This window comes from Elaeis guineensis, chromosome 16 (assembly GCF_000442705.2).
Source record: "Elaeis guineensis isolate ETL-2024a chromosome 16, EG11, whole genome shotgun sequence".
Taxonomy (NCBI): Eukaryota; Viridiplantae; Streptophyta; class Magnoliopsida; order Arecales; family Arecaceae; genus Elaeis; species Elaeis guineensis.
The window spans coordinates 22,284,782-22,308,448 of NC_026008.2; the positions used below are offsets into that span (position 1 = coordinate 22,284,782).

The 23,667-nt window shown below is 44.0% G+C and overlaps 1 protein-coding gene across 1 annotated transcript; it reads left to right on the top strand.

Moving 5' to 3' along the window:
* The first annotated feature begins 9,248 nt into the window (after positions 1-9,248).
* LOC105060649 (extra-large guanine nucleotide-binding protein 3) lies at positions 9,249-23,418 on the top strand. Its single transcript, XM_010944439.4, has 9 exons — positions 9,249-10,697; positions 10,807-10,944; positions 11,543-11,647; positions 11,778-11,954; positions 13,931-14,108; positions 15,154-15,407; positions 19,334-19,506; positions 22,216-22,413; positions 22,709-23,418. Exons 1-9 carry the CDS (start codon positions 9,729-9,731, stop codon positions 23,094-23,096), a joined length of 2,580 nt encoding a protein of 859 aa, XP_010942741.1. The 5' UTR covers positions 9,249-9,728; the 3' UTR covers positions 23,097-23,418.
* Positions 23,419-23,667: the final 249 nt, after the last annotated feature.

The window sequence follows — 23,667 nt, forward strand, 5'->3', positions numbered from 1 at the left end:
GTCACCGAGCAGGCACTGTATGACGTCGGTCTCAGCCCGGTCCCTCGCTTAGGTCGGTTTTCTGTCTTCCTTGTCCTTCCTTCTTTCCTTTCTTTTATAATGCTAACCGTGTGTCATCGTTTGCAGATATGCCACCGAGGTCGAGACTGACGGCAGCCGACGTATGGCAGTACGCCGTACGGAAGAGGCCGGCACAAGGGGCCGGGCCGTCACGGCCTCCCAAGAGGCCCCAAGTAGCTCTGTCGGGCAAGCCGACTGGGTCAGAGGCAGAGCCCGTCATCGCACTATCGGCGCCGACGGTGCTTGTCGAAGTTCCATCCGAGGGATCGTCGGGCGAGGGCGCAGCCTCGCCCGAGAGAAGGGCGGCCGACGATGCACCGGCTACTCAGTCGGCAGAGGAGGATCGGGAGGAGGTGCGCGAGCCCGAGCAACCTGCACCTGCTGCTGCCGCACCTTCGGGGGAAACTCGGTCGAGCTCAAGCTTGCCGTCAACCTCCGACATCAGGGCCTGGGTGTCCAGCCGAGGGAAGGCCCCCATGACGTCCGGCGACGAAGGAAGGTCGGCTCGTAGTGGGGGGTCGACCGACTTCCCACTCCCCGAAGGTGCGTCAGGCCTGGTCAACCATGACTTGGCCAGAAAGCTGTGCCAAGCGCTCCTTCTCCCGGCTGACATTGAGGCTATGAAGAACCAGTGGATCTCCGATATGCTGTCTTCATTTTACCCGATGATGATCCGGGTGAGTTTCTCTCTTCTTTGTTTTCATTATTGTTTCTGTGAGTTCGGTCTTCTGACGGTCGGTCTTGTTTTGTGCAGCTGGTTTACAACATATCCGAGCTAAAGGCCGGATATCGAAAATTCGATGATCTGTGCGCGGCCTGGAGAGACAAGATCACGGCTGCTGAAGCCGACAGGGTCATTCTGGTGGACCAGCTGCAACAGTCAATCGACCGGGAGGGCCGACTTGAGGGGGAGGTCTCCCGACTCACAGAGGAGGTCTCCTGACTCACGGGCGCCTTGGCGACTTCAAAGTCCGAGCTGCAGTCGACTCAGGACGACGTCAAGAAGAAGTCCCGAACCATCCGTCGGCTTCGGCACGAGAGGGACAGCTTCGCCAAGGAGCTGAAGGCCGAACGCGAGCAGCTCCGAGTAAGTCTCGGGAACCTCGCTAAGGCCGAAGAAGGTCTGTCCGTCGCCCAGGCCGATGCAGACATCGCGAGGGCGAAAGCGGAGTCGACGAAGGAGGCCATGGGTCGGGCCATAGAAGACTTCCGCGACTCGAAAGAGTACCGGGAGGAACTTCTGGAGAGCGGCTTCCTCTCGTACCGAGTGGGGTACGAGGATGCTCGGGAAGCCGTTCGAAGCTTGTACCCGGAGCTTGACCTCGGCAGCATCGTTCTGCCAGAGCCGGAGGCCCCAGCTACGGAGGAGACGGCCGACCCATCACCAGGAGGTCTCACCACCAGGGCGGAAGCCGAAGCAGACATGGAGCAAGCCACCGAAGGTCAAGCGGCCCCGACTTCTGAAGCCCGAGTGGGTTCGTCGACCGTCCCTAGCCGTCATCCAGTGGAAGAGGCCGACTCTGAGGACTAGTCAGTTTTTCATTTTTTCTTTACTTCTGCTTGTCATACTTGTATTCGGGCTTCGGTCCAGTTTTGTAAACTTGACTGAACTTCAATGAAATCAAAGTCAAAGTCTTTTGGACTTGAACTTTTCTCCTTTGTATGTCTCTTCTTCTTTCATGTGTCGTGGAATGCTTTTGATCACATAAGTCGCTAGCCCGATAGATTAGTTAGGACGTTCGACAATGCGTGCCGCCACGAAGGCATAGCAAATCCCGACTTTGGACCAGCCTCCCGACCGTCGTGTAATCCGACGATCGAAGGCTTTAAGTCGGACGTCCGTCGCTCGGTTGTGAGTCGGGCGGATTCGTCGAGTCGAAAGCCGACCGACCACCGGGCAAGACTCGACAGTCGGATATCTTTCGACGCGTTCAGTCGAATGGCGTCCGGTGTGTTTAGTCGGGGAAGCGATGATAAGTTGGATCCCGATACCCTTATGTCGGGTACTTACGTCGCACCGCGTGATAGATGGTGGTAAGCCGAATATCCTTCGACCGACCGTAGTGCGGTCAGTGAGTCATGAACGTGACAGTGGTCGCGTCGTGCGATAGATGGTGGTAAGCCGAATATCCTTCGACCGGCCGTAGCTCGGTCGGTAAGTCGCGAATGCGACAGCGGTCGCATCGACGTTTTGCCTTTCTTGGTCGGGGCTGAGTCGGCGAGTTAGTCGATCGTTTGGCCCATAAGTTCGACCGTAGAAGGAGTGTGACTCCCGTGGTCATGGATGCATCGGCCCTTGTAAGCATCCGGTGCATCGTCGGCGATCGGATCGTCGGTTCCGAGCAGGACGTTAAGTCCGAGTCGGGACATAGGGCCTCGTACTCCTTGGCGAGCGCCGACCAATAGTCGAAGAGTCGAGATTCCAGACTCCAAAATTTGAAGCTGAACTTGTATTCCGAGTGAACAGGTACAAAGTTCATTGGTGATACAACTTTAGGTTGTCGGCGTTCCAGGTCCGGGGAATGGGGTTTCCTTCCAGGGTCTCCAGTCCTTAAGCCCTCGGCCCGTAGGTGTCTGCTACCATGTAGGGCCCTTCCCAATTCGGAGCTAGCTTCCCTTGGTCTAGGGGCTTCGAGACTTCTGCCTTTCTTAGGACTAGATCCCCAGGCCTGAAAAGTTTTGGCTTGACCTTGGCGTTGTAATATCGGGCTACTTTCTGTCGGTAAGAAGCCATGCGAAGTTGAGCCTCGCTCCAAAGCTCGGGGAGGAGGTCTAGGTCGGCTCTCCGGCACTCGGAGTTGTTCGGCTCTTGATACTGCTCGACCCTAGTTGATGGCAGCCCGATCTCGAGCGGTATCATTGCCTCCGTCCCATAGGCCAAACTGAATGGTGACTCTCCAGTTGGCACACGGGGGGTCGTTCGGTAAGCCCACAGGACGGAGTTCAACTCTTCGACCCAGAGGCCTTTGGCTTCATTCAGTCGGGTTTTGAGCCCGTGTAGTATGGTCCGGTTGGTCACCTCGACTTCATCGTTGGACTGTGGGTGCCCGATCGAAGTCAGTCGGTGCGTGATGTGAAACCTCGCACAGAAGTCTCTGAAGTCCTGATTGTCGAACTGTCGCCCATTGTCGGTGATAATGGTATGTGGCAATTCGAACCTGAAGATGATGGACTTCTGGATGAAGTCCTCCATCTTTCGCTCGGTAATCTACGCCAGGGGCTCGGCCTCCACCCACTTGGTCAAGTAGTCGATGACGACGACTATGAACTTTCTTTGGCCAGATGCCGGAGGGAAAGGACCGAGAAAGTCGACCCCCCACTGGGCGAAGGGCCATGGGGCGACAATAGGAGCGATTTGGCTGGCTGGCTGGTGTTGTACGTTGGCGTACTTTTGGCATGGTTCACACTTTCGAACCAGCTCAGCCGCATCCTTCCTCATGGTGGGCCAGTAGTAACCCTGCCGCAGGACCTATAGGCCATGGATTTGCCCCCCAAGTGACTCCCGCAGATCCCTTCCTGCACTTCTTTGAGTGCGTAGTCTGCATCGGTCGGTCCCAAGTACCTGAGCAAGGGAAGGGAGAACGACCTTTTGTAGAGTCGGCCATCCATTATCACATATTGGGAGGCCGACCATCGGAGCCGCCTGGCCTCCGCGGGATCTTCAGGACTGATCCCGTCGGTCAGGTACCAAACAATCGGATCCATCCAGCTTGGTTCGGCCGTCAGTTGTAGCACCTCATCGACCTTGTCTATGCTCGACTGCTCGAGATTCTCCACGAGCGTCCGGCCCAAAGCGTCGTAAGCTGAAGTCACCAGTCTGGAGAGTGCGTCGGCCTAGGCGTTCTCCGACCTGGAGATATGGGAGATCTCAAAATATCCGAGGCGTGCCACAAGATCCTTCACTTTCTGGAGATACTTTGCCATAGTTGGATCTCGTGCCTCGAATTCACCTTTGACCTGCCCCACGATTAGCTGAGAATCGAAGAATACCCGGAGGCTATCGATCCCAAGTTCCTTCATCATCCTCAAGCCGGCGAGGAGCGCTTCATACTCGGCCTGATTATTGGAGGCTTTGAAGTCGAATCGGAGAGCGTACTCAGTGACTACCCCTTCCGAATTGGTGAGCAGGAACCCGGCCCCGCTCCCCTGAGCGTTTGAAGCTCCGTCGATGTGCAGTACCTAGGTGGACCCAAGGTCAAGCTCAGAGACCGCAGCTCCTCAGGGGTTCTCGCCTTCCGATCCTTGGTCGGTCGTCGGGCACTCTGCGATGAAGTCAGCCGGACCTGGGCCTTTAAGGCAGGTCTCGGTCGGTACTGTATGTCGAACTCGCTGAGCTTCATCACCCACTTCGCCAGTCATCCCGATGTGTCGGGTCGGTACAATATCACCCTCAGAGGCTGGTTGGTGAGGACCACAATGGCATGCGCCTGGAAGTATGGGTGGAGTCATTGTGTGGAGACGGTCAGGGCGAAAATCATCTTTTCTGTCTCCGAGTATCGAGCTTCAGCATCGTGGAACACTTTGCTGGTATAGTATATAGGTTGATGAATTTGGCTCTCGTTCTTTCGGATGAGCACCGAACTAACCACCTCGGAGGAAGTGGCCAAATAGAGGTACAGCGTCTCCCCAACCTCTGGCTTCACAAGCAGCGGCGGAGAAGCCAGGTACTCCTTCAAATCCTCGAAGGCCCGTCGGCACTCGTCCGACCAAGAGAAACCCTTCACCTGCCTCAGGGTCTTGAAGAATGGGAGGCATCTTTCAGCTGACCGAGAGATGAACCGACTGAGGGCGATGATTTTTTTATTCAGCTGCTGGACCTCCTTCTTGGTGTTCGGGTGGCGCATGTCGATGATTGCTTTGATTTTCTCGGGGTTGGCCTCGATTCCTCGTTGTGAAACGAGGAACCCGAGAAACTTCTCCGAGGTTACTCCAAAAGCGCACTTAGTCGGATTCAACTTCATTCGATATTGTCGTAGAGTGTGAAAAGCTTCTTTGAGATCTCGAACATGATCTGCAGCCTGCGCACTTTTTACCAGCATGTCATCCACATATACCTCCATATTGTGCCCGATCTAGTCTTTGAAGACCTTAAGTCGTTGGTAGGTAGCTCCAGCGTTCTTCAGTCCAAAGGGCATCACTCTGTAGCAGTAGAGGCCCTTGGGGGTCACGAAGGCAATGTGCTCCTCATCTTCAGGCACCATCCGGATCTGGTTGTACCCGACGAAGGCGTCCATGAAGCTAAGCAGTCGAAATCCGGACGTCGCATCCGCCAACTGATCGATTTTTGGAAGTGAAAAGCTGTCTTTCGGACAGGCCCGATTCAAGTCAGTGTAGTCGATGCAAATCCTCCACTTCCCGTTGGCTTTCTTCACTATGACGACATTGGCGAGCCAATCGGGATATGTAGTTTCTTTGATGAAGCCTGCCTCGAGTAGCTTGTCCACTTCTTCGTCGATGGCCTTCTGTCTTTCAGGAGCAAAAGACCTTTTCTTCTGCCTCACCGGCCTCATCGTTGGGTCGATGTTGAGTCGATGCGTTATTGTCTCCGAGGGGATGCCCGACATATCCGCTGCCGACCAAGCGAATATGTCGGCGTTGGCCTTCAGCAACTCCGCCAACTGTCGTCGTTCTGGGTCGGGTAGTTGAGACCCAACCCATACCTTTCGGTCGGGGTTCTCCGCTATCAAGATGGGAATGAGCCGTTCGGCCGGTTTACCCCGTTCTTCCTCCTCCCGTTGGTCTAGCTTGTCGATCGTCAGGGAGCCCTTCAACTCCTCGCCTTGAGTGGAGATCTGGAAGCATCGGCGAGCGAGTTGTTGGTCTCCGCGCATCTCCCCAACTCTATTTTTGGTCAGAAATCGAAGCAGGAGATGATACGTCGAAACTATCGCCCTGAGGGTGTTTAGTCCGGGCCTTCCAAGTATGGCGTTGTAAGCCGAAGACACTTGGACGACCGCAAAAGTCAAATGGACTATGCTCTGTCGTGGTTCGGTGCCAACCGTCATGGGCAAAGTAACTTCTCCTTCCGTCGTGACAGCGTCTCCAGCAAAGCCTATCAAGGGTGTAGAGACCCTCTTGAGTCGGTTGGTCGATAGTCGCATCCGGGAAAAGGTCGAGTAAAACAAAACGTTCGTTGAACTTCCATTATCTACAAAAATTCTTTTTACATCATAGTTCGCTATTGTTGCCGAGACAACAACAGCGTCGTCGTGGGGAGTTTGGATGCCCCGAACATCTTCTTCTGTAAAAGTAATTGTGTCGTCCGGGCGCGGCTTCTTCGTCGGCTCCCCTCCAGCAGACGTCCCTGGGCCCAGTCGTTTGGAAATCATATTGATGACCCCGGTCGTAGGTTGATTAGTCGTCGCTTCTTCAGTCGGCTGGGGTCGTCGGTCGGCAATGGGTTGAGTCGGCAGATTCCTCCGAAATTTATCGAGATATCCCTGGTGGATGAGAGCTTCGATCTCATCCTTGAGCTGGATGCATTGCTCGGTATTATGGCCGTGGCCCCGGTGGAATCGGCAGTACTTCCGTCGGTCGAGGCCCTTTGCCTTCAGAGGCGGAGGCCGTCGCAGGTACTCTTCCCCTTCGATCTCCATCAAAATCTGCGCACGAGGAGCAGAGAGAGGAGTGTAGGAGTTGTACCTGGGGCGTGTCGGCCTTGGGCTCCGCCGTCGGGGCGACCTCTGGTTCCGCTGTGGGGGTGAGACCCGACTGTCGGTCGGGGGCCTGCTGGGCACGGCAGGGTCCTGACCCTTCCTTCGCTTTTCCTTCGGGCCCTTGAACTCGGTCAAGCGCCGGTCGGAGGCTCCTTCATCCGCGCGCATGTACTTGTACGTGCGCTCCAATAGTTCGGCATACGTCCGGGGGAGGGTCTTGTCCAGGCTGTAGGTAAATCGGGATGCCCTCAGCCCGTGCTTCATGGTCGAGATGGCCATGTCTTCGTTGAGGTCCCGAACCTCAAGCGTGGCCGCATTGAATCGCATCACGAAGTATCAGAGCGTCTCATTTTCTCCCTGTTTAAGAGAAAAAAGGCTGTCCGAGGTTCGTGGCGGCTTCCGACTGGTGCTGAAGTGGGCCACGAAAAAGTGCTCGAGCTGCCCAAAGGAGTGGATACTTTCCGATCGAAGATCGGAGTACCAGGCCCTGACAGCTTTGCGGAGTGTAGCGGGGAAGCCGATGCAAAGAAAAGCGTCGGTTGCCCCTTGGATCGTCATGAGAGCTTTATAGCTCTCCAAGTGGTCGATTGGGTCGGTGGAGCCGTCGTAGGGCTCCACGTGCGGCATCTTGAACCAACTGGGGATCGGTTCGTCGAGGATGAGTCGGGAGAGAGATTGGGCGGTCTGGAAGTCGACGTCGTTTGAAGACTTCTGCCCGTCCACCTGCAACTGGGCAAGCCGACGGTCGATTTCTTCGAACCTGCATTCGTAGTCGTCGATCCGTCGGTGCTGGGAGACCCCAGGAGTGGAGTCTCCGGAGGAGTCCGAGAGAGAGGCGGACGGCGTTCGTGGTCGCTTCTCCTTCCTTGCTCGTTCCAGCTGGGAGGGAGAAGGCCGTCGAGACCGATGGGTGTCGCACCGCGGCCGCCCCTCCTCCTCTCGGTAGGAGCGCTGTGGCAGGTGCTCTTGCGGAGGCGATGGAGACCGATGCGTGCATCGACGGCTGCTCCTGGAGGGCATCGGACGTGCCGTCGGTTGCCCGACAGGTGAAGGCGGCAGTCGGACCGGTTGTTGCTGAAGGCTTTTGACCGCGTCTGTCAGCACGGTCATCTGCCGCACGATCGCTGTGATTTGCGCCTCCATGGTCACCGCGGGGTGCGGAGAGCTAAGTTCCGCCATGGAGGGTGGAAGAGAGGCCTCTTCCCGACGGGAAGAGCGCCTCGCCGATCCAGTGACCCTCGATCGCTGAGCTCTTGTCTTTGTCATCTTGGAAGATGTTTCAAGTTCCGTGGGGGTCGCAATCCCTGGTGCTGTCAATGAAGCACTAACTTGTCATTGCGTGCCCCTACCTGGCGTGCCAATCTATTGTGGCCAATCCCCTCGTCGCCTGGTCGCCGAGAACGAGCACTTGCAAAAGAAAGTCCACACTGACCGGAGGTGGCTCCGGCGAGGACCCTCCGACGGTCAAGTCAGAGAGGAGACTAGGCAACAGTGAAAAGAAAATAAGGAGCTCAACGAGAGAGAGAGAGGAGGGGTTCAGGGGGTTTCGAATCGACCTCTAGCACTGTTGCCTTCCCCGATATATATAGTGGAGCATGGTATGGCGCCATCATTAATGGCGCGGACAATTGGAGAATTGTCAACTCACTGAGGACCGTCAGAGTCGCCGTGAGGGTGTCAAATCGCCGTGAGGCTGTCAAATCACCGTGGGGCTATCAAATCGCTAGGGTTGACCCATGCCTTAGGTGGGATAATGCCCTTAGGCGGCAGTGCCGCATGCCGTTGTCGGGGCTGACAGTTTCTGGCAGCCGTACGGCATCTGGGGGAGCCGATCGACTATAGGTCGGCGGCTGGTTGAGGGACGTCGGGTGGAAACTCGGGGCCCCTCCGACAGTCAGTCGGACGCGTTGCCAAAGTCGGACGTCGGACTCCATAGTGCAGCCGATCAAAAGAGAGAAGAAGGTCCGCCCGACCGATGTATCCTTGATCGGTCGGCAGCCGTCGGTCGGTCGGCAGAGTCGGACGCTGGTCATGTAAGCCCGATGATGAGTCGGCATGAGTGGGGTCGGTCGGTATCCCCCAACAACTTTTACATGCTCAAAACGAGTCATGGGTTTGTATTTGTTTTTACAAACTAATTATATTAATCTATGTATGTGCAGGATTGGAATAATCAAAAATTATGTATTAAAATCTGATAAAAAAAAAAAGGCCAGGCTTTTGGTTCCGCCTTTCCTTTTTTTTTTTTTCCTCCACAAAAGTTCGAGATGTTGGCATGCTGCACAGTGCACAGAAGGATCCGGGGTGCTTGTTCCGGTCGCTTCATGCTGCGTCCTAAGCCGGTTCCCTCCACTGGGGGACTGGGGACCGGGGACCACCATCCGACTTGGATTCACTGTGTTGCTCTGCACAGCAGGCATTTTTCAATCAACGGAGCGTTCCTTCTTTGATTCCTTCCCTCCTTCCCTCCCCGAATTCTCTCATTCTATTTATTTTTAATTCTTCCCCTGTAACCATTTCTCCTGTTCTAGGGTTTTGACCCCCACATCTTTGTCCGGATCGAGGAAATTTCAGCGCCCGCAACGAAGAGCTGCCGATTTCTTCAACCTCCAAAGCGTCAAAAAAGGTGTCTCCTTTGTTTTTCTCGGTTGGAAGGTATTGTATCGCCGCCTTTCCTCCCTGGGTTTTCGATTTCCAGTGCTGAATTCCTCCTGAGTGGCGAAAAGATTTGATTTTTGAGTTGGTTTTCGCCTTCTCCTCCTCTTGTAAGACCTTTTGGACTGATTCTGGAGCCTAATTTCGTGCAAGAAAGGCTTCAGATTTTCTGAAAGCATCAAAATGTTGGACTTTTCCACCCCTTTCCATGTATTTGAGGTTATAGCTGCCAAAGTTGCTGATTTAAACCGTGAAGATAGGATCTTGTGGGGTTTGAAAGCAGTACTTTCATCTAATTTGTGGTAGAATAGTGAGTGAGAGCCTGAGATTCGATTGCATTAGCTTAAGAAATCTCTGATGGAGGCGGCATTGGAGAAGGATAGCTGGCAGGAGATGTTGAGAAGAAGATTGCCTCCAGGGACCCCCATCCCTGAGGCGCCGACCAATCTTGACTACTCGATCGCCATCGAGTATGATGGCCCGCCGGTGTCCTATGAGCTCCCGAGGGTCGATCCTCTCGAGATGAGCTCCTCGGCAATCCCGACAGCTGAGCCAGTCGGAAACTCCCATAGGTCGGTGAACGGCGCCGTGCTCCTCGTGGTTGACCCTATACCTTTGCCTGTCTCTCGGATTGCCCGCTGCACTGATCCGCACTCTCAATGCCCCCAGGCATCAGAGAGCTTGGAGTCTGTGGTGTCTGTCTTGCAGAATCAGGAGTTTTCTGATGATGGTTCGCAGTCGGAGTCTGCCGGCTCCACTCATAGTGTTCCAACTAGACAGACCAAGCAGTTGGCAAGTGAGGCAAAGAGAGTGTCTGTGGTCACATTCGAAAATGTCGAGAAATCAGAAAGTAAGGAGCTTTATGAGGAGGTATCGGCTTATCCTCAGTATGTTGGGGTGTCCAGAAAGGAGAAGAGAAAAAGGGTGTGCTATAGATGTGGGAAGCGGAAGTGGGAGACTAAGGAGTCTTGCCTGGTTTGTGATGCAAGATATTGCAGCTATTGTGTGCTCAGAGCAATGGGATCAATGCCAGAAGGGCGTAAATGTGTCAGCTGCATAGGCCAGCCAATCGATGAGTGGAAGCGGTCAAAATTAGGAAAGAGTTCAAGGATGTTGTCGCGGTTGCTCAGTCCTCTGGAAGTCAGGCAAATCTTGAAATCTGAGAAGGAATGTCCAGCGAATCAGCTCCGGCCGGAGCAGCTTATTGTGAATGGATATCCACTCCGGCCAGATGAGATGGCAGAGTTGCTTAGTTGCCCATTACCTCCTCAGAAATTGAAGCCTGGGAGATATTGGTATGACAAGGAATCGGGTCTTTGGGGAAAGGTAAGTGCTAACAATCTGATATATTTGCCTTTGTTGGAAGCTCAGAGGACTCGTTCCTTTTTGGCTCAAGAACTGCTGATCCATGGCCTGCTCTTTCTTCTTTTGATAGGAGGGAGAGAAACCGGATAGAATCGTTAGCTCAAATTTAAACTTCATAGGAAAGCTTCAGTCCAATGCAAGCAATGGCAATACCAAAGTGTATATAAATGGAAGGGAAATTACAAAAGTCGAGTTGAGGATGCTCAAGGTAAGTTTTGATAAGTGTTTTGTTTTGTTTTGTTTTTTTAAAAGAACACTTTTCTTTAGTTCCTCTCCTCTGTGAAAGTTCTTGTTTGTATTTGTTTCCACATTACTTAGTTTTCGTTTTTTTTCTTGCTTCTTTTGAAAGATCATGAAAGAGGTGGACATGCGGACTAGTGATATCTTTCTTTTTTGTAATCTGCACTATAAACTCACTATGAAAAACTCTTTTTTGTGATCTGCACTATAAACTCACTATGAAAAACAGAGAAAGTAAGATTATGATGTCATCATGGACGTGTCCTGCATATCTGAATAAAATTAAGAATGAATGATTAAGTTTTTATATAAATTGTAATTAAGAGAATTTATGAACATAGGTAGGGCAGGACTGAAAAGTACAAAAAGAAGTGGTCACTCTCCCCATGCAACTGGAGTATGAAAGTGAATTTTGGTTATCTATATCAGAATTCCAGTTGTGCATGTGTTTTCTTCTGTCAACAGATTCTCTTAGAATCATTTGTATAATCATATATGGTGAGGTTATATCCCCTGTTGTAATTTTTAGTTCACTAAATTTCTAGAACTTCATTTTATGTTTGCAGATCGCAAATGTGCAGTGCCCACGTGATACACATTTCTGGGTCTATGATGATGGCCGTTACGAGGAGGAAGGCCAAAACAACATCAAAGGAAAAATTTGGGGATCGGTATATACTGCAACCAAAGATCATTATTTTTTTCACTTATATGTATTACTGAATCCAATTTATTTTCCTTATTGAAAATAGATTTTTGGGATTTGCTCTAAGTATCATGCACATCTTCTCTGCTAGACAGAAATTCACACGACTGGCATGTTCCTTGTTTTCACTGCCCGTGCCTCATGCAACGTCAAGTGGACCTAGGGATGAGGCTCCTTATTCAGCCAGAACTGACTACTTGGAGCGGAAAAGAATTCAGAAGCTTTTACTTCTTGGACCACAGGGATCTGGGACGAGCACCATATTTAAACAGGTGAGATCATGTTACTTTGACGTAATTCCTTGATGCCTAGTAATGAGTTGGTAAATCGATTTTCTTGGGAAGTTATAATTTAAAAGACTTGAATGCTATACGGATCTGCTAAATAAACCGTGTCTTGTAGTATGTGGTATTTTGGAACACCACTACTGGTATACTTCCCCATGTGCTGCTTGGATTTGTTTGTTGTAACTCATCATTGCTTTGGGATATATTACTCTCATGTAGCTTAATGGCTAGCCCAGTCAGTTATGTTCTAAATTGTACTTGATTTTTATTAAGTGGTTTTTATTACTATTCTGTTTTCCATACTTTTTTGTCATTTACTGCATTGATCAATTCCTTTGACATGGGACCTGTCCTTTTGCAAGATGACAATTCTCAGGGTTCTTCAATGCAACATTATAAAGGGGCCAACAAAGTTCTTCCTGCTTTCACTTTGAAGGAGAGCTCAAGCCTTGTGAATGCCATATGGAGTTTGAATTAGATTCTACACAGATTTAATGTGTAACTACCACTAGGTGTCCAATTCTATATTCTTCTTCTTCTGCACCATCACCACCACTAAGACTCATTCACACAGCATTTTCCCCCCATATTTCTGCCAAAACAAGAGACATCAGTTACCTTTTATTCAAGACATCATTCAGGCCTTTTCTCTTTCTTTCCACAGTCTGCCTCTTCTGCACCAGATGATATTTTTTTTTTTATAGTTTCAATGGAATCCTTGGTGGATTTTACATCATTAGCATTGCATTTCTACAATTGTAGTGATCTCTAAGTGATGCAAGACATCAGTTTAACATTTTAATCAGTAATATGCCAATTATATGACTGGCTCATAAACAGAATATACTGCCCATAAAAGATCTAAATGATCCATTCTATTTTCAGTACAAGTTCTATGGCTGGTGTCCCCAGAGCATGCACATTTTAAGCGGTTCCACACTAGGTTATTTGGTCTCCAAGTATTTGCATGGAGAGTATAGTTATAAGATGCATGTAGGAGTCTTATCTTTTACAGTGCGGTACCTTAACTCACACATACTTTTTCTTGATTATATTGAGGGTGCATTTGGTTCATAATCGCAATTGGACACGAAATTAGAATTGAAATGGAAATCAAAATGGCCATATTTTCCAACGCATTTGGTTCTTGACTAGAATTAGAGTTGGAATCGGAATGGGATTTGAATACTTGGGTAGAGTTCGGATTGGAATTTGAGGGATTGGGGCATTCCCATTCCCCCTAGAATCAGAATGAGAATGGGGCTCCTTCCAGCCAAATAGCGGGAATAGGAGTCATTCATTAAGATTTGCCATACCAATCGATATTGTACTGTATCAGGCATACCATACCATATCAGTACAAAACCGATACATAGTCTCGTACGACACCAACACTCAATATGTTGCACTATCTTGTACTGTATCATGTACTATACGGTACCAAACAGATATGTAGTCTTGTACCATACCAACACTCGATATGTTTTACCATCTCATACCGTACCATGTACTGACATTGTAATAGGATGGTACCAATATGGGATCTGGATACCGAGATGGTGAACTTTGCTCATTACCATTCTCATTTTAGAGCCCAATGCCCCCCAACCAAACATGCCCTGAGAAACATTTGCAGCAGAGATAGTTTATTATGTTGTTTATAATTCTTGAAACACCGCTGATTGTGCATTTGTTTCTAGCAACTATTTTGTAAATGGCATATTTATTTTTTTCTCTTTACATTCCTTTTGAGGGCTGTTTTTGCTTATTGTCAAATGGATCTAATGAATCACTCATAGCTTTCTAGTATTCTATCACTCTATTATATTACTTGTTATTTCAGATGTATTATGTTTTGCATCATTCTTACTATTTTCAGAATTTAGCTATAGTCTTAATAATTTTGTGGCATTTATTGAAGTTTAATGCCTGTGTTCATATAATGGCTTTGGGCTTTACAGGCCAAGTTCTTGTATGGAAATAAGTTTACTCAAGAAGAACTAGACAATATTAAACTCATGATCCAGAGCAATATGTACAAGTATTTAAGCATTTTGCTTGAAGGACGAGAACGTTTTGAGGAAGAAGCTTTGTCTAAGTTGAAGGCAACAGGCTCATTTGATTCATGTCCAACAGAAGGTAAATTCCTGCTATTCTGGTTCTTAGTAATCTAAATATGATCGTGCTCCATATTTTCCCATAATGATGCTTTGACAAGCTTGCTTTAGTGGTTGCCTTAATAAGGTGGTTTTCTTTGTGGCACCTAAAACTGTCTGTTAGTAAGGATATGCTTCTCTATATTCCTATCAAATATACTAAGAGAATTATGACAATTTGGTATGTATGTTTTAAAAAATTACATATGTGTGCAATTCCAATTGATGATTCGCTGGGAGGTACACTGCAGTTATAGTGCTTGCAGTGCAAACACATACTTTTTATTGTTTTTATGCCATGTTATCATGATTAATGGTCAAGAGCTGACTTGCTTGGCTTAACAAGATGCCTATTTTGAGCATCTGACTTAATCGAACAATATATTAACCATCTTATATCTAGATGTATGAATTAAATGCGGGTGAAATTACAGCGTCATGATTTATTACATAAAGCTTGCCAATATTGGTAGGTGATCTTTGGAAAAATATTAGACCATGTCACCAATTTCATGAGCTAGAAATCAATAACCAATAAGTTAAGCCACCATGCTTAACATTTGACCTTCTAGGATTTATGAGAGATCTTCTCTTACCAAAAAAAAAAGTTGCTTCGGCTAGGAAATTGATGCCAAATCAAATGGCTGATGCTAGCTGAAGATCTGGTCATAAAATGTTTTCTGACTTCGATGAGGTATACCTTGATCCACATTCCTGACGTTATTTTAGTCGGATAAGGTTTTTTGGTTGAGACCATCATATAGGTGTTGTTTACTACATCCTACATAAATGGACCTAAAGCTTTCACCGACAAATAATACTTGTCTTTATATAAATATTGAGTTAGGACATTTTTTTGAATTTCTTGGTATTCAGAATAACCAAACAAGCATGTTGATTATATTGCACATCTTGTTATATTTATATCATTTTTTTTTTTTGGACTTTATCTTGTCCCTGTCCACTTACTGCATTGTATAAGGTGAAAATGTTGGTGAGTGTGACAAATGTTTTGGTTGGAGTATCAGGTGAAAATAATGGTGATGATGCAAGTGGGTCAACTCATTGTGTTTACTCCATCAATGCAAGGTTAAAGCAGTTCTCTGATTGGCTTTTAGACATCATAGCAATGGGAGATTTAGATGCTTTTTTCCCTGCTGCAACACGTGAGTATGCTCCATTGGTAGACGAGATGTGGAAGGATCCTGCCATCCAGGAGACATATAAGAGAAGAAATGAGCTTCATTTTCTTCCAGTGGTTGCTGAGTACTTCCTAAGCAGGGTATTCCTTAATTATGCTTCAAATCTTATACCTTTTTCAAGTAATTTGATATGACATTTTTCAAACCTGTCATTAGGTGTTGTGATATAAAGCAAAGTGTGAAGTGCACAATTTTGTATGTTTCTCGAAAGTAGCTGCAGCACTGCAGGATAACATATGGTATACGGGTCCAAGTTTGTCTGACAAACTTGGCTTATACTGGGAGTTGATCTCATTCTCTACTTAAAACCTTTACAATCATCTAGGAGAACTTCAGAGCAAGAGCTTGCTGTCATTCTAATGTGATCTGGACATTATGGTAATATTAACATGAACCTTAGAGATTTGATAACTTTAGACTGATGTATAATACCTATGGAGATTGGATGACCTTGCCAAATAAGCTTTTCATTTCTACATCCATTTTACTTATCTACTTCATCATATTCATAGTGGGGTTCTCTCTACAGTGGATGCTTTCATCAGGGTTGAACCAGAAGAGTTTTTGAACAATGATCCTCTTTTTCAAGTGATTTACTATTAATAGGGGTAGTTTTGGCAATCTCATGATTGTTGTAGCCATTTTTATCACATGTTCTGTGTATTCCTTAGTACCTCACTTTCTTTACTTCTTGAATATTCTAATAGGCCAGTCAATCAAAAGAATGATCATTAAGCAACAATGATAAGTGTCTAAAAACATTTATTTTATCCTGATGAAATACTATTGGTTTCCAAATTATCCTAATATGACTCTCTAATTGGTTGGTTGAACCAATAAAAAAAATAAGGATATTTAAATTATTGACAAGAAAGCTATGCTTTAAGTTAAATGCTTTTACTATCTACCACTTTTCACCCATTCCTTTCTCCAGTCTTTCCAGAAATAGTCATTTAACCATATTTTATCCTTCCTCTAGATTGGCTTCTTGACAAGGAGGTAAATGCTTGATTCTCTACTCCAGACTTCCAGTTACCTTCATCAATCATGGTTGTCTTAAACTAAAAGATGTTAGGGGTACATGCATAAGGAAGTAAGGGCTTTTATCCACATGGGAGATGGATTGCACAACCATCAATGAAGTTGAATCAAATGGTGGAGTCAAGGGTTATGGAGAGGTACAGAGGGTTGTGTCTATAAGAGGGAAGATTGATAGGGTTTATACAAAAGAATGGTAGCTTGCTATGGGAATTTACTCAATAATAGTATCTGAGTTTTTAATTGACCAGGTATTTTAGATTATAAGTTCTCTGACAAATAATGAAATGCTACAAAATTATCCTGCCTTGGTTTTTCTGATGATCTGATCCATCGCCTCTATTTGGATGCTTAGGCATGTAGTCAAAAATGTTTTAATGTCCTTTCTATAGTGATTATGATCAGTAAATTGGAGGAGATTTGTACATTGCTTAAGGCGCCCATGTGGAAAATCAGTACCATTGGGGAAGAAATGGTTAACATTATAAAAAAAGTGGCTACAGAATCAAAAGGAAAAAGGTCATCTAGTGAGGAAACTTGATAGGAGAATAAGAAAGTTCACTTGAAGTAAAAGAGAGTGCTATAGACAACTACCTAAATGTGGGAATAGAGAAGCATGTGAGAGCTAAAAAAGGTGGCTAAGTAGGAAGTCAAGAAGGTGGTATGAGAGACTATGTTCTAAGTATATGAAGCATTACATTTCAAGTTAGAAACCAAGACAAGAAGAAAGATAAAAAAATAAAAATAAAATAATAATAATAAAAATATATATATATATATATATATAAGATTGTAAAACAAAAACTAAAGACTTGACTCAGATCAAATGCATCAAAGATGAAAATCAACATGTTTTGGTCAAGAAGGGCGAGATCAAAGAAAGATAGAGAAGTTATTTTGATAAGCTATTCAGTCAAAGTCCTGTTAAAAATTTAGGATGCCCTGCTAGTTCCGCTAAGAGTATATCTGGGATTAAAAAAGACCAAATTAAACAAAAAAGCGTTTGGAATTGATGGAATCCCTATTGTGGTTTGGAAGTGTTTTGGTGATTTGTGAGTAACTTGGTTGACTAATTTATCTAATAAGGCTTTAAAGATGAAGAAGCCTGATGAATAGAGAAAGAGAACTATAGCATGATTTATAAGTGAAGGCAATATTTAAAATTGTTCTAACTATTATGATATTAAACTCATGAGTCATACAATGAAACTTTGGGAAAGTGTAATTGAGCATTGATTGAGATCTGATACGAAAAATATCAAAGAACCAATTTTGTTTTATGGTAGAAAGCTCGGCTATGAAAGCTATTTTTCTCCTTTAGAGGTTAAATGAAGAAATGTAGAGAAAAGATATAAGATCTTCATATGGTTTTTATTGATTTAGAGAAAACATATGATGGAGTCCCTGGAGAAGTCTTATGGTGCGTGAAAAAGATAGGTCTTATGGTGGGTGAAAAGAAAATAATTTCTGTTAGATATATTAATGTGGATATACAATGGTGTGAGTACTAGTGTGAGAACCACTAGTGCTAATCTAGTTAGTTTGTAATCACAACAGGTTAATATCAAGAATCTACTATTAGTTCTTACCTTTTTGTGCTAGTTATAGAAGAGCTTACTAGCCGTATTCAAGAAGATATTCCTTGGTGCATGCTATTTGTGAATGATATAGTCTAGATAGATGATACTAAGGTTGAGAGGAGGGAGGGTTTATCGTAAGCTGGAATTATGGAGAAACGGATTAGAATCCAAGATTTTAGGTTAAGTAGGGCCAAAATGGAGAACACAAAATATAGTTTTAGTAGGATTAGAAATAGAGATGAAAGTGGACTAAAAATTCAGAATCATATCATTTTTACGAGTGATTATTTTCAATATTTAAAAACGATTATTCACAAGGAAAGATTGGAGAGGATGTTATCTATAGAATTAAGATAGGCTAGATAAAATGGAGAAATGCAACTAGTATATCATGTGATAGGATACCTACCAAGTTGAAGAGAAAATTTTGCAGGCTAGTTATATGACTAGCTCTACATTATAGTATGGAAATTTGGGCGATTAGGAAACAAAATGTGTAGAAGATGAGTATTATCGAAATGAGAATATTGAGATAGATATGTGGTAATATTAGCAAAGATAGAATAAGAATTGAAATCACATCTTAAAAGGTAGAGCTAACACCAATTGAGGATAAACTGTGAAAATGAGAACTTAGATGGTTTGGACATAGACAACATAGGTCGAGGGATGCATCAGTATGGAGTATTTGATACATATAAAAGGAAAAAGGGTAGAGGTAAGCTGAAATTCATATGGGATTAAGTAGTAAGGAAAGACTTGATATCTTTATATCTTTCAAAACGTGTGTCCCTAAATAGGGCGGAATGGAGGAAGAGGATTTATATAGCCAACCCCAGGTAATTTGGAACTAAGGCTTGGTTAAGTTGTATTCATCAACTATAACTATTCATTGATAACTACCTTCGATGGCAAATGCAAATGCAACTAGTGAAGACAAAAGGGATGTTCTTGTAAAATATTGTAAAATGCCTCCTATGGACATGTATTCACATGATCCATATTTCCATATGGCTTTCCTTTTCCTGACACCAACTCCATCCCATAAAAAAACCAAATACTTTGGACATTAGATTTTTCAGATTTAAATAGGGAAAATTCCAAACAGGATGAAATTAGATTTTTCATATTTCCCAAATGGGGAAGAGTTCCAAAAAAGATGAGAGGCTTTCGAGAGTAGATAGGTGAGGTTGATTTGCGAAGTTTTAAATACCTTATTGTTAATCCTTTACTTTTGATTCTATTAGACTCCCCATCATGCTGTTACAACCCCACAACAAAGGCGATGCCGATTAAAAATTGAGTTAGAGAATCTATTGCATTTTTTCTGAATTTTCCATAAATCATCCAAAGACTCAGATTTTTATGAAAAACCATTTTTCTTGCAGGCAATCGAGGTGTCAAGCAATGAATATGAACCTTCAGAAAAGGATATATTATGTGCAGAAGGAGTAACCCAAGGGAATGGTTTGGCTTTCATCGAATTCTCATTGGAGGACCGTAGCCCAATGTCAGAGCCATACATTGACAATCCTGATGCTCACTCTCAACTACTTACAAAGTAATTTTCTTCTTACCTTTGGTTTTAATTCATGTTTTATACAACTAACTACCTTAAAGAAAGAGGCCACTTTTAATTGTCATTTCATGCTCTATTGCTCTATCAAGCAGTGTTTATCTTCAACAATGTCTAGTCGTCGCTAGCAAAAGTTGCCCAGAAGTATTACACAGAGGTTATAATGCTACATAAAAGCTAAAGAAAAGAATTTCAAGGAAAAGAAAATAACCGAAAAGTTCCAGTCAGCCCAAGTAAAAGTTTATCACAATGTGAAACATAAAGGATCATAGCTTATCAGTGATAAGCTACATTGAACTTAAGGAAGTCCTCTCACTAAGTACCACCATGATTCATGGTTTCTTGAAGAAAATTTGATAAAAAATGTGTAAAAGGTCCATTTTTTGATCTTGGGATGCTAACCAATCATTTAGCAGCACATCATGGTAATAAAAATATACTTATGGATAGATGGCCTTAAAGCTAACACCAACTTTTATCTCGAGTTATTTAACTTTGTGCATGTTAAGATTTCCTATTAAATTTGGAACCAAATAGCATGATCCTTGGTGTAATGGTAAGGCTGCTCTATTATGATCTAGAGGTTATGGGTTCAAAGCACAAAAACAGCCTCTCCACATGCAGGAGTAAAGCTGCATACATCTAACCCTTTCCATATCTTGCAAAGGTGGGAGCCTCATGCATTGGGCTGCCCTTTTCTAATAAATGTTGGAATTGAAATCTTGACAATGTGAACATGATGATCTACTTCATTTATTCCGAACTTTTAAAGCAAAGGGCTGAGTTATGAGTGCTCTTGTTAAGATAGATATTTGCACTACAACTATCATCCATACCCAGTTCTGTTCCCAGTAATCTTTTGTCCTAGAAGTGGCGGAATGGGGTCAGACCTAACCTTTAGCATTATTTTACACAAAGTGGCTGCCTTAAGACTTGAACCCCCACCATTGTGCTTATCAGCCCAATCTTTTGCCATTGAACCAAGCAATGGCCCCTATTGCATGACAACTATAATAGTAAAATTCCCAATAGTTCTAAGTAACTAATCTGCCTCAGTTGAAATGGCTCCATCATGTCTTTATCAAATGAATGGTATGACCTTAAGTTCACATTTCTTATATTTCATATTTTTAATTTCTTGGCCACCCTTAATTAATTTGCCATGTCAATTTAAAATATTTGCTACACTCAGCTATAAATCAATAGCATATAAATCTGTAACATTGTTCTCATGTGCATTCTATGAACTTATTAGAGTACTACTGAGCACTTGCTCTGACAGTATTACCTCTTGCCCCTCGGGCTAGAGGACAAAGGTTTGATTCCAATTTGTTATCGACCCACTTCAACCCCTGATTAGCAATCCCTTGGTTTCATCAGCTCTAGCATGGTCTATCTGGGGGCATAGGATTCGGCCTAAGGGTGGTGGTGGTTACGAATTAGAGTCCATGCTGATCTTTAAAAAATTAAAGAAAAAAAGCTTGTTTAAGGAGTTGAATGTGACATGATAAATTTACGTGCCCTCTTTCTGTAAATTTATGATGTAAAAATGGTTTTCTTAACACTGATTAGCTCAATATGAGATACAAATAAACCTTTTGTAGTAGTTGTTACATGTGATAGATAATACTATAAAATATAAATACTTGTTTACAATCATTTCTTTTCTCTTCCTTTATCTGGAAAATTTGCAAATCTTATCTTATCAATTGATTGATTAAGTTCGGTCTCATGAATTGCACTTATATGTATTTTCCAAATAGATATGTGTCTTTTCCGAGCTTCTACATGTATTCTTAAGCCCTTTATGCATTAATAAAGTATTACCATTAATTAACATTTTTTTTTTTCAGATGGATGAACGACCTGGCATGATCCAACAAGTTGTTGTATTATTATTGTTTCTATTTGATTTCTTGAAAACAATTGCCAACAGATATTTTATACAACCTAACTTTTCGAAGTTTCATCCACCTTGATTATATATCTTGATTTTTATAATAAAGCTTCCAATACTAGTTGAAGAAAATTTGAATCTGAAAGATAATTTTTGGCTAGGTATAGCAATTAGAAGAAAATATGCAGTAAAGTTAGTTGCTACACTTTGTTAAAGTTCCAGACTTTTGCATGACTATCATGTACAAAGTCATGATATATTTTGATTTGCAGTTCTTTGTCTGCACACAACAATCAAGAACTGTCCCAACTATTTGGAGATGACTTCCTGAATCTGTGTTAACCCACCATTTAGGGCTACCTGATGTTAGTGGAAGCTTTCAAAATGTCCATCAAGTTTTAATTTGGTCTCCATGAAAATAAAGAAGCTTGAAAAAAAAAAAAAAAAACAGAATCCGGATATTAGTACTCCTATTTACATAGCATTACTATTAAACAATGATCGTTGTGCATTCCTAGGAAAAAAGAATTATTATTATGCTAACTTAGTATCTAGTCAAATGGCCTACTTAATCTACAGTGCTGTGGAGACTGTTAATGGTTTTTCGTATATGACAGAGGTATGCAAGCAGAAGCCTGGCCTGGATAGAATGGCAATTATTCATGCACGCTTACATGCATCAAACCTCATTAATCCTGTTCTTTTTATAATCTCAGATCTTCCTTAGCTGTCCCACCCACGCCGCCCCCAGCTCTCATATTTAGTTCTCATATTTTTCTGATTATTCTTGCCTCCAGATACCAGTTGATTAGGGTGAGCGCCAAGGGGATGAATGAGGGCTGCAAGTGGGTGGAAATGTTTGAGGATGTGCATGTGGTAATATTCTGTTTGGCTCTCAGCGATTATGACCAGTTAGTGGCCCCTGCAAGTGGCAACAATAAGCCCCTCCAGAATAAGGTGATGCAAAGCAAGGAGCTCTTCGAGGCCACAGTCAGGTAATTTTTTTGACTCTCTAAATAGTTCAGATATTAGTACTAAATTCATTTTATGATGTACTTTTATTTGATTTATTTGTTAATAAAGTATGAGTTTCTATTGATAAAAGTGGGAACTCTACCTTTGGTGGTAATAAGAAAAAATTTCTACATATTTTGTTTAATTAAAATTAGACAACACTAGGTTTTCCCATAAGTCATTCATTGAGTGTTGTATCTAATACTTTGCATATAGTTTAGAGGTTCTGAGTTATAAAATTGCCAGTAAAAGTTGATTCTCTGGAGTTTGCACCAGGCAAACGTGCTTCTGTGACACACCATTCGTTCTTGTGCTCAACAAGTATGACCTCTTCGAGGAGAAGATAAACCGTGTGGCATTATCTGCATGTGAGTGGTTCAACGACTTCTGCCCTGTGAGAACTCACCACAACAAGCAGTCATTGGCACACCAGGCTTACTTCTATATTGCTATGAAGTTCAAGGACCTCTACTATTCCCTCACGAAGCGAAAGCTATTTGTGTGGCAAGCACGGGCTCAGGACCGTCCATCGGTGGATGAAGGCTTCAAGTACATAAGGGAGGTGCTTAGGTGGGAGGATGAGAAGGATGAAAACTACTATCCAGAGGACTCATTTTATAGCACCACAGAACTGAGCTCCTCACCATTCATCAGGCAGGAATAATATACACAGAGCTCCTATAATTAGGGACTCCGATGTGAGTAGACTCTCTTATAGAGATTCCTAATAAATGCATATTATAGAAGTCCTTCAGCTTGTTGGTTCGTTTTATGTGTCATTGAGTTAAAAGTCTAAGGTGTTTAATGATGTGTTTTGGTGCTAACATAAATGTGACCTTGTGCTCCCGTGTACCAATCTTCGTGTTCGGTAAATATGGCATTTTTGTTAAGCCGCACGTTTGCTATTGTGAAATTAGTCGACAATGGATCAAACATTATCCAGTTTCAGTTTTCAAATTTATCGAATATGATTACAAATTTGAGCATCCTACTAATATCCATATCCACAAAAAAAAAATAGATTTGAATATGGATAGAAAATTATTCAGTATGCATACAAATATCTGGTTTGGTTTATAACCATTTTTATTTTTATACAGCTCTTGTGAACTCTAAAGAAGCATAGGTAATAATTTTATTGTCTGGCTTAATTTTCTTTCCATGTTGTGATGTCCTAGATTTGGTTCATAAAATTTAACTATTTGATTTATCTGTATTATTAATATTTAATCTGT